Source organism: Dama dama, chromosome 14, assembly GCF_033118175.1.
Source record: "Dama dama isolate Ldn47 chromosome 14, ASM3311817v1, whole genome shotgun sequence".
NCBI classification, from domain to species: domain Eukaryota; kingdom Metazoa; phylum Chordata; class Mammalia; order Artiodactyla; family Cervidae; genus Dama; species Dama dama.
In genome coordinates, this window is record NC_083694.1 from 5,720,964 (window position 1) to 5,738,339 (window position 17,376).

At 43.9% G+C, this 17,376-nt stretch overlaps 1 protein-coding gene across 4 annotated transcripts in view; it reads left to right on the forward strand.

The window, feature by feature from the left end:
* The window catches only part of KCNT2 (potassium sodium-activated channel subfamily T member 2), a 420,730-nt gene that overhangs the window by 341,993 nt on the left and 61,361 nt on the right, over window positions 1-17,376 (forward strand). For all 4 annotated transcript variants that reach the window (XM_061160003.1, XM_061160005.1, XM_061160004.1 and 1 more), the window contains one exon: window positions 12,228-12,339. In XM_061160003.1, coding sequence (XP_061015986.1) covers window positions 12,228-12,339 — 112 coding nt within the window. The remainder of the gene's footprint in view (window positions 1-12,227; window positions 12,340-17,376) is intronic.

The following is a 17,376-nucleotide window of genomic DNA, read 5'->3' on the forward strand; positions in this document are numbered from 1 at the left end:
TTTAAAAATAACATGTGAAAGAAAAAGTCATATTTCTCAGAGAAAATAAAAATTTCTAAAATATGAGATGCATTCTTTACTTGTTGAGAGCTTTGTTTCCTCAGAAACTCCTTCCCTGACCGTGCATCTCAGCACCTTCCAAGATGTTCCTATTTAATTTGTGGACCACAGATTTCAGTCAGCCACTTTTAGCATCCTTAGAAAAATATATACATTCATAAAATTTATGAACTTTTTGCAGTTTTTTTTCTGTTACATTGTAAAGTCTAAACCAAAGGCAGGGATTTCACATTATACTTTTTTTTTTTTTAATCTCTTGGAAACCAAAGTTTTCCAATAGCAAATACTTGGTATTTACTAAATTACATACTAAATATTGTCCTCAGTAAATTGAAACCACAGTAATGAAATTATGATCTAACAACTACTATTGAGGGGTAGATACAGAAGTAGAGATAACAAAAGTTTAAATTAGAAACTCTGACATGTTGTTAGATATTCTTAATAATACTTCTTTTTCTTTGTGTCATCTGAATTTCCTTTCCTACCCACCTACCTATTTATTGAAAGTAGCAGTAATCATAGTAGATCTCCATCTGGCAGATGCTGATCCCCACGTTAGGCAGATCTGTGCAGGGCTGGTGCCTGGCAGAGAGAGGAGTCTGATCAGGGGCCCTGCTAGACAATCACTGGGCCTGCCCCGTGTGGCTGAGCTCACCCCAAGGCCTGGCTCAGACCAGCACAAACCCAGAGATACTGAGAAGGCAGAGTCAGGAGTGAGCCATAGGTCCCCATCTCCTCCCAGGGAACAGGAGGTGCAGACAGAAACACAGAAGAAGGAGGTCACCACCTGATGTTCTGGAGATTCCATGAGTTAATGCACAGAAAGCTCTAAGAAAAATGCCCTTTAAATTTTATGTGTTATTGAGTTTTGGACATTTTTTTTTTCTTCCAAAAGAGTTTTTAAAAAACTGAACAAAGAGGAAAACCTTAGGTCAGTTAATTTTCCTTTTCAGAAGCTCAGATCATGGATATGCCATTTATTTTCTAAATGAGACTTCTGCTTTATCTTCACAGTCCATTTTGCTACTATTATGTATTCATTTTAGTTTCTGCTGTGTGGAATTATTGAATATTGTCTGTGACAGGCCATAACATGGAAAATATCTTTAGTGACATGGTTTTTTTTTTTTTTAAAATATTTCTTAAATGAAGACTTTTGAAACTTCCAGATGGTATGAGATTTGTCGGTTGGTGGCATTTCCTAGGCTTACCGGATGGAGTGGTACCAGCCCAAAAGTCAATTGATAGTTTTTGCCATCAGGCCACTCTTCTAATTTCTCAGGTTTCCCTGGTGGCTCAGATGGTAAAGAATCTGTCAACAATGCAGGAGACCCAGTTTCAATCCCTGTGTCAGGAAGATCCCCAGAGAAGAGAATATCACCCCACTCCAGTATTCTTGCCTGAAGAATTCCATGGGCAGAGGAGCCTGGTGGGCTGCAGTTCATGTAGTCACAAAGAGCCAGACACGACTGAGTGACTTTCACTTGCTAACCCACCCTTCTAATTTTTCAGAAGTGTCTGAAAAAATGAACTTTTTATCAAATGTATGCACATTGGTGACTTCTGAGGGAGAAGAGTAGAGCTTCTAAAAGAAAGTCATGTGAAATACAGATTATACAGTGTTTCTCCATAAACTGTGTGTGCATGCATGCTCAGTGGTGTCCGATTCTTTGCAACCCCATGGATTGTGGCCTACCAGGTTCCTCTGTCCATGGGATTCTCCAGGCAAGAATACTGGAGCAGGTTGCCATCTCCTACTCCAGGGGATCTCCTTGACCTAGGGATCGAACCCATGTCTCTTGCGTTGGCAAGTGGATTCTTTACTGCTGCACCACCTGGGAAACCCCATACTTAATTTATTTATGGGAAAATCTGAACAAAATTTTTTCCAACCCAGTTTAATAATATTTGCTCTCAAAATGGAGGTGAGGCCATGAAATTTTGGTTATATTGCTTCACACAAAGTGTAGATCTCATCAAACACCTAATGATACCGTAATTTTCAAATGTTTTGATTAGGTAAGCATCAGTACTATTGTAGCAATGTAACTGTCAGGCGAGTGCATGCTCCTTGGTTCTGTCTCATCACAACAAAGATTTGGAGCGATGGACATTAAAACCCTCGGCATGTCACAGCTCTTGGGTCTTGGACAGACCGTGTTATAGCTCTCAGGTCTCAAACAGACCGTGTTATAGCTCTTAGACAAATCAGTGTTACAGCTCCATGTTACAGCTCTATTTTACTTAGAAAGTAGCAGGAGAATCCATCCTCCAGGCATGAGGGTATGGCGACCCAAAGTCATGAACCAGCATGCAGGAGAGAGAGAGAGAGAGACTCCTGGCCCTTTGGCTCCTCATTTTATGTTTTTTTTTTCTCCCCCTGGGCCTGCCCCATGTAAATTGGGCTAGCCAGGAGTGTTGTATTTTCTACCTGAGGTCCTCACTCTGGTCCTCAGACCTTCCTTTGTTCTATTTTCGTGGATTTTCCCTTCCTTATCTTTTAGCCACCACCATCCGGACTCCTGTTTCTTATTCTAACTACCTAACTTTCCCCCCTCAAGAGACGGGAGGCCCAATTCTTTGTGAATAGGGGCGTCGAGGTCTTTCTGGCTACTTTCTGCTAAACTGGGACAGCGAGGGGCACTGGGCCTCCCCCTCTTGCTAGTCTCAGGCCTCAGAGTCCTTATAGTGGTGTCCATCTAAGGGTGAGTGATATTTTCCATGATCAGCTGTAGTTTTTTATCTTTGTTGAACTGGCACTACATGTTGCAGCTTGTTGACCTGGACAGAGACAAAACAGTTTAGACAATTGATAATACATGGAGCAATCATAAGCAGCATCAATATGGCATAACAAGGACTAGTAGGGGCATTAGCCAACTCCAAATTCCCATCACCAGTATGGCTCAAGTCCCTCCCTGTTCAGGGATCAGAGTATCTATCTCCTGTCTGTTTTGGAGTACAATCTCTGCCAAGCTGTGTTGGCTCTTTAGAGCTATCCTGAGAAATCTTATCTCCAGAAACCAGATTTTGGAGGTGTTCATTAGAATGGCACTTATTTGTGGTCCTGAATAGGTATCTGAGATCTCCCAGGGGCTCACAGGTGTATTGTGTCTCCTCTTCTGTTTTCTTCCATGGCTTGACTCGTCAGTAGTGAATCCAGGAGTCATGTCCTGGCACCTTGACCGCTGTGGGGGTAGAAAGTATTACAGGGTAGGGGCCCTTCCATGTGGGCTGGAGTTGAGCCTTTGGGGACCCATCTTTCCAGACTTTAGTTAAGACTGGAGTCCCTGGAGCATATAGTGGTGACTCCTTAGAATCTTTTGGGTCCTGGTTCACACCCCACAAGCTTATATCCTGTTGGAATTGTCCAATGGCCATGGTATAAGACTGGAGGGTCTGAACCTCTGGATCTAGGAAGAGGTCACTGACATAAACGAAAGGTCTCCCATAAGGACTAAGACCAACCTGTTCCTTAGGGGCAATACAGGTGTGGAGGAGAGCTATTGGTAAAGCCCCCTTCCATCCCAGGGAGGTTTCCTGGGTTATCTTTTTAATTGCTGATTTCAAGAATTGGTTGGCTCTTTCTACTGTTCCTGAAGACTGAGGCCTACAGGCACAATGGAGATAATAAGTAATGCCCAATGCTTTAGAGACCCCTTGGGTGACCTTAGAAGTAAATGATGTCCAATTGTCACATTGTAATGACCTGGGGAGACCAAATCTTGGAATGATTTCATGGAGCAGTTTTTTACCACTTCCTCAGCCTTCTCAATCTGGGTGGGAAAGCCTTCAATCTATCCTGTGAATGTATTTATCATGATTAATAGGTATTTATACCCTTGAGAAACTGGCATCTGGGTGAAGTCCATCTGCCAGTCTTCCCCTGGATAGGCCCCATGTCGTTGTACGGGCTGGGCCAACTTTGGTCTTTGAGCTCCTTGGGGATTGTTTAATTGGCAAGTGGGACAAGAGGAGACTGCTTGCCTTATAGTTGTTTGGAGGCTTGTTCCTCTGAAAGACCTTTCTAGTAATCTTTGGAGGGCCTTTTCCTCTAAATGAGTGGTGGCATGTAAGGAGTTAACCAACTTCCATTGGAGGTTCCCAGGCAGCAAAAGGAGCCCCTCCTTTTGGACCTCATATGATCTTCTTGAAAGCCCTCACTCTTTGCTTTAAGAGTCTCACCTTCAGTGTATGAAGGAGTTTCTGGCAAATCAGTCTGTGGAACTAAGGTGGCAACCCCTATTAGGTCATGGTTGTGTAACACTGCTCTCTTAGCTGCCTGATCAGCTGCTTGGTTCCCTTATGTCACTTCTGTGCTCCCTTTCTGGTGTCCTTTACGGTGGGAGACTGAAACCTCAGTGGGCAGATGGACTGCCTCCAAGAGTCTAAGAATTTGATCACCATATTTGATTGGGGACCCTCGGGTGGTCAAGTGGCCCCTTTCTTTCCAAATAGCAGCATGTGCATGTAGCACCAGAAGGGCATACTTGGAGTCAGTGTAAATGGCTATTCTTTTTCCTTTTCCCAACTCTAAAGCTTGAGTCAGGGCTGTGAGCTCAGCTAATTGGGTTGAAGTACCTGCTGGCAGAGGCTTAACCTCTATGATCTTAAAGTTGGAGACTGCTGCATATCTGGCTCTTCTTTTTCCATCTAAGACAAAGCTGCTTCCATCAGTGTACCAGATTTCCTCAGGGTTTGTCAGAGGATCTTCCGACAATCCCTCTCGGGGTTTTTGTCCAGTGGTCCAAGGTTTTTAGACAAGAGTGAAAGGGGAGAGAGCCCTCGGGGGTAGGCAGGAGGGTGATTGGGTTAAGAACCTTACAAGGGGATATAGTGAGACCTGGATTTTCCATCAGCATTACTTGATATCTGAGGATTCTTTGATCAGACATCCATAAGTGGCCTCTCCTATTTAGGAGTTGTTTTACTTGGTAGCTGGTAAAAATAGTTAGTTTGCCCCCAAAGGCGAGTCTTAAAGCATCTTTTATCATGATTGCAATCGCTGCAAGATTTCGAAGGCGGGGCGGGGGGTGAGGGTGGGGGGGCGGGCAGCCTTGGGCGGTTGTATCGAGCCTTTTGGATAAGTAATATACAGGTTGGGGCTCAGACCCCAATCTTTGAGTTAACACTCCCAAGCTATTCCCTCTCTTTCATGGACATAAAGTTGGAATGCTTCTTCTGGGTCTGGCAATGTCAAGGCAGGTGCCTGAGTTAAGGCCTATTTTAGTGTATCCTCTGCCTTCTTTTGAGGAGTTCCCCACATCAGTGGGATTGAATCATCCCATCCCTTTAAGCTTTCATATAAGGGCTGGGCAATTAGACCATAGTTGGGTATCCAGATTCTACAATACCCAGTTAGCCCTGGGAAAGCTCACAATTGTTTTTGAGTAGTGGGGGAGGGCAACTGGAGGATTCCTTGTACCTGATCAGAGGACAGCCTCCTGGACCCGTGTGTAGTCTGAACTCCCAGGTAAGTGACCTTTGTCTCTACCATCTGTGTCTTAGCATGGGAGACTTTATATCCTCTTTCTGCTAAAAAGTTTAGAACCTGAATTGCATGTTGTTGGGCATTTTTCTCATCTGGAGAGCAGATTAATAGGTCATCTACGTATTGTAATATTTTCCCATTAGCTCCCAGGTCCAGATCTAAGAGATCCCAGCTAAGGGCCTGTCCAAATAAGTGGCGGCTATCTCTGAACCCCTGAGGTAATATTGTCCAAGTCATCTGTTGGTGTTTTTCTCCTGGGGCCTCCCACTCAAAGGCAAAAAGATATTGGGATTCTTTAGTCAGTGGTATGCAAAAAAAAAAAAAAAATGCATCTTTGAGATCCAAGACTGTAAACCACTTGGCACTGGGTGGGATTTTTCCCAAGATTACATAGGGATTGGGTACTGTGGGATGGATGGGGACCACAGCTTCATTTATGATCCAGAGATCTTGAACCATTCACCAGGTTCCATCCTTTTTCTTTACTGAGAGGATTTACATGATGAATTGGTGGGGACCAATAGCCCACAAGCAAGGAATTTATTTATTAAAGACTGTAGCCCCCCCCCCCCCAAAAAAAAAAGACTGTAGTCCCTCCCGAGCCTCTCTTATGAGGAGATATTATTTCCAGTTAGGAAACCGAGTGGGATCTTGGAGGACAATGATGACTGGTTCAGCTTGGTGGACTTGTCCAGGAATCCCCTGGTCCCACACCTGGGGTTTAATTTTGTCCTCCCATAGGTTTTGGTCCCTCTCCTTTGGAGAAGGTGTAATGGGTTCTTCAGTAGTAAACAGAAGCTGTAGGGCTCTAGGGGCTGAAAAGCTTCCCATCACAAGAGTGGTCCCCAGTCTAGTGATCTCTTCCCAATAAGGGAGTAGGACACTCAGGGACCACCAGAAACTGGTGGGAAAATATTTGTCCATCCCAGCAACAAATAAGTGCTTAGGTGAATCTTTTAGTACTTGCTTTTCTTGTAGCACCCAAAATGGTACAGGTTTGGGAGGAGAAGTCTCCAGAGTAGGAGATCAAGACAGAGTAGGTAGCCCCCGTGTTAACCAAGAAATTCTCGGACCTACCTGCCACATCCAGTTGCACCCTTGGCTCCAGCCCCGTGATGGTTATCTGTGACAGGCAGGCTGAATGGAGCGGGCCACTTCAGTCCTGTTGAACCATCATGAGGGAAGGCTTTGTGCTTGACCTTGAGGCTCTTGGGCCCCCAGGGCAGAGTGCCACCCAATGTCCCATTTGATGGCATTTGTAGCAAGCCATTTTAGGAGACTTGTCATGGTTTGGACACTCTATAGCCCAATGCCCCACCTGTCTACAGATTAGGCATTTGACTCGTGCCTTGTCCTTCAAGGACTCGGGGTTTGCCATAGTGCTTCCCTGGAGGGTGGCCAGCATCTGGGCATGCCTTGTCTCTTTCCTTCTCTGCCTTTCCTGGGCCTTGGCCTCCTTCTCTTGTTCTTTGTTATAAAAGGTATTGGTGGCTGTCTGGACCATCTCATCTAAAGAGGAAACAAGGTCTTGTTGCTGTAGCTGTTGTAACTTAATTCTGATATCTGATGCACATTGGGACAGGAATTTGTCCTTTAAAATCACCTGTCCCTCCTAAGAGTCTAAGTCCAGATTAGTAAACTTTTGGAGGCCTCTTTTAGCCTTTCCAGAAAGGCAATGGGGTTCTCATTGGGCTCCTGAGTTATTGCTGAGACTGGGCACAGTCCCACAAGTAATAGGCTTCCTTTTATTTCCATGGGTGGACTTCCATAGCGGTGAGTCTTTCTGAAGCTTATCCTACCCAGTACTGCTGCAACCTGAGAGCCAGGTGTCCCTGGGTCAGGGTGCAGATCCCCAGGCACAGGCTGAGGTGTGACAGCTTCCTGAAGCTCAAATCCCCAGGCAGGTTGAGGCATGACAGCCTCCCGAGAATTGGTCCCTGGGCAGGTCGAGGCATGACGACCTCCTGGGACCCCTGGACTGGCGGATCCCCAAGCAGGTTGAGGCGTGACAACTTTTCAAGGACCAGATCCTTAGGCAGGTCAAGGCAGGTTGACCTCTTGGGACCCCCAGACTGGAGTTGGGCATCCACAAGGCCTCCAGCATGACCAGTGCTGGGTAGGATTAAGGGGTTGTAATCTTAACTCATTGCTGGTTTGTCCACCATGGATGGGAATAGATATCATGATATAAAGCAATCCAAGCCTGTGCCCTGAGACTGGGAAACAGTGTAACAGTCATAAGCTTTATCCTCTTACTGCTCTAAGGTATTGTAAGTCACTGATTTCCTCACCTAGTCCTCCATAAGAGCAGGTTAGGGTGTCTCCAATGGTAAACATTTCGTTGTCATAGGCCCACTTTAGGTAATAACAGTAGTGACAAAGGAGTGGGTTATCTGGTCCTGTTAGGAGCATTAAGGTATTTTAAATAATAGGCTGGGTGGAGCAGTGTTGCCTACAAGGGGGCAGGATCCCTTGTAGGAGTTAGTAATTGTAGGAGTTAGATTGTAGGAATTAGTAATTGGCTCAAGAACAAATTGGTAAGAGGCAACAGACCAGATGTTCCATAAAAGTGAAGTGGAGACTTGGTCCAGGGGTAGGTTTGTAACTTTGGGAGAAGGGTGGTAAGGGTTTGGGCCCAAATGGCCTGCAGGGCTAACTCCCAAAGTGGGAAACGGTATCCCTGGGAGCCCAGTTGCCTTTGAAGGAATGCCAACTGATGGACTTCTAGCAGACATTTTGTGCCCTTCGCCCACCCTAGCAGGTTCACTGAGAGATACTGTTGTTGCATATGTTGTAGGAAACATGGAGGATGAGGAGCTGAATATCTAGAGGGGTTGGATATTGTACAGTATTTCCCTCCCAAGGGCCAGCTATTTTCTGGTTGTCCCTCCAGAAGATTGTAGAGGCAACATTGTGGTCCTGGATGGGGCTGAGGAAAAGAGCATGAAACAGGAGGGAAGGGGGCAGGGCACAGCCTTTGGAAGAATGACATAGCACAAGGGCATAACGTAAATCAATTAAAATCAATTGGGCCCAAGATGACAAATCAAATTCAAGTAAACCTTAATCCCCAATCTGTAAGCCCAAAGACACACCCAGAGGTGGCAGGACAGCTCTAAGGCACTGTCAAAAGACAAAGGAGTGGGTGGTTCCCCAATGGCTGCATATGAATTCACCCTGCTAGCAAAACCTAGCTAGGCTGCATTCCATGGCCCGAGCCCTTGCCCTCTGCAACGGCCCACATGGCAGAGTGCACTTCTCTCTGAATCCTAACAAATCTACCTCTTACCCATAGAGTCTCTCACTGAATTTTTGCAATGAGACATCAGAACCTGAGCTTCATGGGTTTTGGCCAGGCTCGAGTCCCGGGAGAGAGCTGAAGGACAGGAGGAAAAAGCAGTGGGAAAAACATGCCAAGGACTCCCGTTCATAGCCTGCCAGAAAATCTGCTAAATACCTGGCCTGTGCTCAGTTTTCATTGGCCTGATCCTTGGCACAAGGAAGATTAAGGACAGAAGAACCCCTACCGGCTTGGGTAACAGCTACTGGGGTTCAGCCGATAGTGCCTTTGGGACATACCAAGGAGTAGCCTCTCCAGAGTCCCTCGATTGCGCCCACTGCCACCCTCCTGTTCCCGGGGGCATTTGAGGAAACAAGAAATGAGAGATTGTAAAGGAATTAAGATTTTGTTAGGCATGTCCCTCCAGCCACAGGAGCGAGGACCTCCTACCTTAACCAGAGGTCTTCTGGAATCTGAGGCTGAGCTGCGTGAGCTTTCTGCTGAGTTCGTTTTTCGCTGTCCCGGTTTCCAGCATGATGGGCCTGTTGTCACTTCCCCGGCACTGGGTTTTCTTCGTGTTCCACTTCAACTACTGGAGCTTCGCAGTTGGGCTCCTGCTGGGCTTGGCCTCCTCCTCGCAGGGGCACGCTGAGGTTGTTTCAGCCAGGTTAAACCCGAGTCAGCCACCATAGATGTCAGGCGAGTGTATGCTCCTCGGTTCTGTCTCGTCACAACAAAGATTTGGAGTGACGGGCATTAAAACCCTTGACGCCTCACAGCTCTTGGGTCTTGGACAGACTGTGTTATAGCTCTCAGGTCTCAAACAGACTGTGTTATAGCTCTTAGACAAATCAGTGTTACAGCTTCATGTTACAGCTCTATTTTATTTAGAAAATAGCAGGAGAATCCATCCTTGAGGTGTGAGGTCATGCTGACCCAAAGACACGAACCAGCATGCGGGGGAGAGAGAGAGACTCCCTGGCCCTTTGTCTCCTCTTTTTATATGTTTTTTCTCCCCCTGGGCTTGCCCTGTGTAAACTGGGCTAGCCAGTGTTATGCCCAATGTCCGAATCCCCGAGCAGGAAGAGAGAAGGCTTCCAAGACAATGCAACTCACAAAAAAAAGGGAAGTTTATTGCTGACTCGAGTCAGGGCTTACTGCCACAATCAACGCAGTGGTGCAGGGTCAGAAAGCCCTGAGCAGAGGCGGTTACCCAAATTTATAAGGTATGCATAAGCGGTTAGTAGCTGGCTTAAGCGGATTGGTTACATGTTTGCAAAGCAATTTTATTGGTACAAACTTTCACAGGCTTTTGTTCAAACTTGGGCGTTCGCGGGCTTTTCAGCTTTCCCCTGATAGGTTCCCTTTTTCTTGTTAGGCACATGTTGATTGGCTGGCTCCAGGTGGCCTGATAATCATGTTACCCTGGAAAACCAGGCCTACTCCTAATCTAGGCTGCCTGTCATGGCACAGCCTCACAGCCAGGAGTATTGTTTGTTCTACCTGAGGTCCTCACTCTGGTCCTTGAGCCTTCCTTTGTTCTATGGACCTTCCTTTGTTCTATTTTCGTGGGCTTTTCCCTTCCTTATCTTTTAGCCACCACCATTCTGGACTCCTGTTTCCTATTCTAACTACCTAACATAACCAAGATGGCATACACTTTTCACAGATAACTCTGAAATTAAGCATTTTTAAGAGTTGTTTAGATCTTAAATGAGAGGATGATTAAGCCCAGTGGAAACTGACTTGAGGGCCCCTTGGGAAAATCCCAGCAAACCTGCAGGGAGCCCTCTCACTCCCAGAAGGAGGGAGACTTTCATTCTGGCAAAGCATCCATCACTTTTATGGAGTTAGATCTGAGGAGAGGGGTGATCTCATGGTTCTGGTGAAGGTCAGTTCCTCTCTAAGACATCAGATCAAGTTCTCAGGTGCATGTGAGTAACAGTGCCCTCCCTGCTGGACCCGGCAGATAATGACAGTAAGATCAACTTCCCTGGTGATCCAGTGAAGGAAGACTTCACCTCCCCCCACAACCCCCCAAAAAAAAGACTTCACCTTCCAATGCGTGGGATGTAGGTTCCATCCCTGGTCAGGGAGGTAGGATGCCACATGCTTCATGGCCAAAAGGCCAAAATGTAAATATTGCAACAAATTCAATAACAACTTTAAAAATGGACCACATAAAAAAGAATCTTTAAAAAATAAAAGATCAGCTGGAGATGACTTGTTTCTGAGCGACTAACCAGATGTTTCTGTCCTGCATATTTCAGTCAGTTCTAGAGCCTGAGGTCTAGGCAAGGGTGCAGCTACCAGAAGGAATTTTTTAAGTGGCCTTAAAAAGTGAAGTCGCTCAGTCGTGTCTGACTCTTTGTGACCCCATGGACTGTAGCCTGCCAGGTTCCTCCATCTATGGAATTTTCCAGGCAACAGTACAGGAATGGGCTGCCATCTCCTTCTCCAGGGGATCTTCCCGACCCAGGGATTGAACCCGGGTCTCCCGCATTGCAGGCATATGCTTTACCATCCGAACCACCAGGGGAGCCCCCATAGTTAAGTGGCCTTAACTAAGTTTAAACACATATTGTTTAAACAAAAGAACAAAGCTGATTATCACTTGAAGCGGCTGCTACAGGGAATCTCAAAATATGTGACCCAGGAGAGCTACCAGTGATGTAGAGACATCAGCTAAAGATCAGATCACCAACCACAGCAACAGTAAGGTGTTTGTTGTAGTTTCATCTTGCCCCATTTTTCTGGGGGGAAAAATCAAGTGTGTGTGTGTGTGTGTGTGTGTGTGTACGTGTGGATTGTGCAGGAGGATGTAAATAGGAAGAAAGCTTATGTAAAACTCTAGGATGAGTGGAAATTCTCAGGATTCTTCTAGAATAACACTATCCATTGAGCCTTGTCCTCAATTCATGACAGTGAGTTGTTATTTCAATGACAATGTTTGCTTCACTCTAGTAAGATTTGACAATTAAAAGCACATGCTGTGAGAACAGAGAGCCATAGGAAATCTTAGAACTCACATTATGGACAATAAGTTCATTGTGGGAAATTTTTGCCAATCCACATATTCATCTTATAAATTTATATTTCATTATTTTTCCACGAGGTAACTTCTTCAAACAGCTTTATGAGTAGCAAGAAAATGCCTATTAAAAATCAAGTGACTGAATTTAGTTTTGTTACAGTGCTAAATGTTGGTTAAAATATTCTTTGGAAAATAGCAATGCGTTTCTCTTCCACAAAGCAGTTTGTGTGGCATGACCTGCTCTTGCAACTGCATGTAGTTTAATGCCTGCAGCTAGGAATTACTCACTCCTAAACCTTTTGTTATAAAAGCACCATTTTGGATTGTTAGTGTAATGCAAATATTTCTTTGAAATGTAGGTTGTTTTCCAGTCTCAGTATTATCACAGAGCTCACCCACCCAGCCAACATGAGATTCATGCAATTCAGAGCCAAAGACTGTTACTCTCTTGCTCTTTCAAAGCTGGAAAAGGTAAGTCACCACATGATCAAGTAAGTTGCATTTAACTGTTTGGATTGAAAGACTAACTTGGGAAATTTTTACATGTAGAAAGAAATGTCATGAAATATTAAAAATAAAAATGCTATTTTGAATTCTTATATGGGGGCTAAAATCTTAATTTATAAGATTTTTAAAGTGTATATTGATGGATTTGAACCATTGATATCACAAGTGAACATGATAGAAATATCTCATTCTGGCATCATTGATCATAAATTGAAAGCATGATTTATGAAAGAATTAAATGCACCTGGAAGATACACACACACACACACACACACACACACACACACACACTCACATATTATGTCTATTTTTGATAATATCATTAGTGCTGTGTCAAGATATCTATATTTGCAGTTTTCAAAAATCCTTTAAATCTTAGAAAACCCATGGGCTTTGTTGAAAGTCAGTCCCCAAATGAAATAATCTGAGATACAATCTGAGACAAAGTCAAGTTTATTGCTTAGGTAAGTAAGGGAACCCTGAATACTCGTTGAAAGAACTGATACTGAAGCTGAAGCTCCAATATTTTGCCCACTTGATGTGAACAGCTGACTCATTGGAAAAGACCCTGATTCTGGGAAAGAATGAAGGCAGCAGAAGAGGGCAACAGAGGATGAGATGGCATCAGAGGATGAGAGGTTGGATAGCATCACCGATCCAATAAACATAAACTTGGGCAAACTCTGGGGGATAGTAGGGAACAGGGGAGTCTGGTGTGCTGCAGTCCATGGGATTGCAAAGAATTGGATATGACTTGGCAACTGAACAACAAAGTAAGGGAACTGTCACCTCAGGAGAGTTGTTTTTGTTTTGTTTATAAATATTTATTAAAATTGAAAGTTGTTTGCTCTTCTGTCCCATGAGCATCCATCCAGCTGCCTATCAACTGCTAAGATGCATGGCTGCTGTCATAAATGACCTTGAAATTGTCAGGATAACCAATCATCTGTCTTTACTTAAAACCCCTTGAAACTTGCCTTGTAGTCAGCACCTCTCTTCTAACTGTTATGTAAAAGGTGTCCAAAATTTCTGCCCCGAGTGAACCATCCATGAGTAAAAAGTATGTGCTGTGTGCTAAGTTGCTTCATCATGTCCGACTCTCTGTGACCCTATGGACTCTAGCCCACCAGACTCCTCTGTTTGTGGGATTCTCCAGGCAAGAATACTGGAGTGGGTTCCATGCTTTCCTCCAGGGGATCTTCCTGACCCAGGGATGGAAGCCCATCTCTTACATCTCTTGCATTGGCAGGCCTGTTCTTTACCACTAGTGCCACTTGGGAAGTCCTAAAAAACCTATACCTGTGATCAAATAAACACTGGCGCTGACATATCAAAGACTCAAAATCCACCTGAGAAGAGTGGTTTTAAAATAGCCAAAGATGGATTTTCTCAGCACAAATCTAAATATGCCTGAAATCAGAGAGAGCTAATTAAGACTCAAGAGAGCCTTGTAGTGAGGGAAGGAAGGTCAAAGTCTATCAAGAACTGACATTTTATCAAATGAGGCTCTTTCCAGGTGGGGACTTATTAGGATTGTGAGGATATGAGAATAATGATAAGGGAGACAGTGGTCTTATTGCACAGTCATGTTATGGGGATGGAAAGACACGGTTTTCATCCTCAGTGTCCAGGCTGCCTGTTGAGATAAACAGATTTTGCATTCAATGTGTACTTAACACTAGCATGCTGGGAGAATTTGATGTAAGAGAAAAAATAAGATCTGGTCTTATACATGTGAAAATGTGTCAAATCTATGCCATCTTCATTATTTGTAATAATAAAAGGTAGAGAGTAGGATGACTTATTTATTTATTTATTTTGGTTAGTTTTTTTTCACTTTATTTCAATTCCCTGTTATGCCAGGCACTGTCTTGATCCCTGGGTGACATACAGTTGAGTGAGGGGGTCTTCTGGGCTCTTGTCTGGTGATTTCCATCTTCATTGCTGGTCACATACATTATGTTAGTAGAGTCAGCACTGTTTCTTTATAAGCACAGTTACACTGCTATTAGAGACTGCTTCCATATGAAGAAACTGAGTTTAAGACAGACTAAATCACATTTTTTTTTTTCAAGATCAAATAGCTATCAATGTTGTCGAACCCAATCGGTGAGCTGGAGGCACAGTGTGGCCAAAGGAACAGAAAGGTCGGAGTTTAGAGTGGAGAAAGTTTTACTGCAGGGCCATGCAAGAGAAAGGAGAGGCTCCTGCCCTAAAGACCTGAACTCTCTGATGGTTTTCTGGGAAGACTTTTTATAGGCACAATTGGGATGGAGACTGCAGGCTGTGTAACTCTCCTCTGATTCGTTGGAGGCTGTGTTCCAGGAGTCTCAGTGATCAGCTTTCTGGTTCCAACCAGTCTGGAGTCCAGGAGCTTTTGCTAAGTCTGAAGTTGCTGTCCTCCACTAAAGTGGGGGCCTTAGTTCCTATGAAACTCAGAGGTGTGGATCAGATTGTATGCACATCCCCCAAGGAGGAGCCCAGACCCGAACCCATAACTGTACTATCCTTTCCTTTCCTTTCTTTATTGAAGTATAGTTGATATACAGTATGGTGATTCATATTTTTTAAAGTTTACACAAACTAGTGAATATGAAAAAAAAAAGAACACTAACAGATATGCAGAAGAAACTAGTGGCCGCTAGTGGGGCAAGGAAGGAGGGAGGGGCAATCTACAGGGGATTAAGAGGTAGAAACTGTTAGACATAAATAAGCTATAAGGATATATTGTGTAACATGGGAAAGACAGCCAATACTTTATAGTAACTATAAATGGATCACTTGTTTCTTTCTGCATTACCTGACTCCCCTAATTAGTAATTGAATCTGCCCTTTGGAAATGGGGGAAGGTCTAGGAAACCGAAAAAAAAAAAAGGCAGGGCTGCTCAGTTTCATCTCTTCGGTGCACAAGAGAAACGTAAAGCCTTTCGTGTTCAGAAAACGTTCCTTGTGTCATACACGGCCTCAACACCAAGGGTAGGAATCAGAGCTGAATGGCTCAGCATCCACAGACAAACCCAGGAGTAAGCAGCCAGTGGAATGGATGCTGTCCTGGTGTGGCACGGTCTCCTTCATGACATGTAAGGGAGGATCTCCCCATGATGAAGCAGACAGGTTCTTCAGTCAGATCACCCATGGCTCTACTGCTGTCTAGGAATAGAACCTGGATAAAACATTTACACCTTCATAGCCCTTGGCAGTTGCTCTGGAAAATACTGATGATAGCCAAATGATAGGGTCATTGCAAAGACCACATCACACAATCTAGTCACAATATTTAGCCCAGCTTGGGCATATAATCAGTGCTCAAATAGTCTCAGAAGCATAATTATAAATTAGTATTGTTGGCATCATCACTAATAAATATTCTATTGTTTTTGTGTTTGGTTGCTAAGTCATGTCCAACTCTTTGCAAACCCATGGACTGCAACACACCACACTTCCCTGTCCTTCACTATCTCCCGGAGTGTGCTTAAGCTCATGTCCATCGAATCGGTGATGCCATCCAACCATCTCATCCTCTGTCATCTTCTCCTTCTACCCTCAATCTTTCCCAGCATCAGGATCTTTTCTATGTGTATTTAATTTTATACCAGTTCAGTTGATACAGTAAGGTTATAACTGTGGAAGTTATTTTCAGTATTGGTGAATCTGTATCTTTACACTGTTGTGTGTCAATTGTGTTAAGGGAAAATAAGAACAAGACGAAATTTTGACCTGTGTTGGGAAATTAATTAAAAAGAAAAACTTTCCTCCAATCTAAAAGTCCTCTTCATTTATGTAGAAAAGTTTTGTTTGAATAAGCTTTAAATCAGATCATGTATGATATGCATTTCAGAAATCCACTAAAGAGATTACAAGGACAGAAAGACATCTCATCTGTTTATGTAGCTGGGCAGATACAGTCATTTACATACTTGTTAATTGTCTTGATCCAAAGGGCAAATAAATTTTCTTCTATCTTTGCAGAAACAAGAAGTTACAACTTAGAGCCTGGCATCTAGGCTAAACTCCCAAGGAGATAGACAGGGTACTTTATGTTCCCATTTCATAGAGATAGTTCCAAGGCCCTCAAGACATTCCTGGGATAAAAAGCTGTCTGGAGATTATTCATGTTTTCAAAGGTTTTGCATCTGTCTCTAAGAGACAAGGAAAGGATTTACAATTGCAAATTTTCTAAAAGAAAACTCTCTAGGAAAAAGAAAGGGAAGAAGACAGTTTTCTTTTTTGGCATTAGGGAATTCATTTATTTCTTGAGATTTATGTTTACCCTTGCATCTTCTTGGGGGCTTCCCTGGTGTCTCAGATGATAAAGAATCTGCCTGCAATGCAGGACACCTGGGTTCTCTCTCTGGTTTCAGAAGATACCCTGGAGTGGGAAATGGCAATCCACTCCAGTATTCTTGCTTGTGACATCCCATACACAGAGGAACCTGGTGAGCTGTGGGCCATGGGATGTCCATGGAGTTGCAAAGAACAGACAGGACTGAGTTACTAACACTTTCACTTCACTTTCTTTCACTTGCATCTTCTAGATATTTTCCAAGAAGAATAAAAAATAACATATTACCAAATTATTAAGAATAGAGGTGTTAAGGGAAGTGGAATTGAAATCAATGGTTTCAATGTTATAAAGCCATGGAAAATCAGTAAAAATTCAGTAAGTGAATTTTAATCCAGTTACCCTCAGTTATATCTATTGAAATCAGATTGTCACATAGAAACATTTTAGGTTGCTTGCCTCATAGCTCAGTCGGTAAAGAATCCGCCTTCAGTGCAAGAGACCTGGGTTTGATTCCTGGGTCAGGAAGATCCCCTGGAGAAGGAAATGGCAACCCACTCCACTATTCTTACCTGGAGAATCCCGTGGACAGAGGAGTCTGGCAGGCTACATTCCACGGGGATCCCAAGAGTCAGACATGCCTTAGCTACTAAACAACCACCACCACCATTATGGGTTGAATTGTGCCCCTCTGCCCCACCAAAAATGTGCTGGAGTCT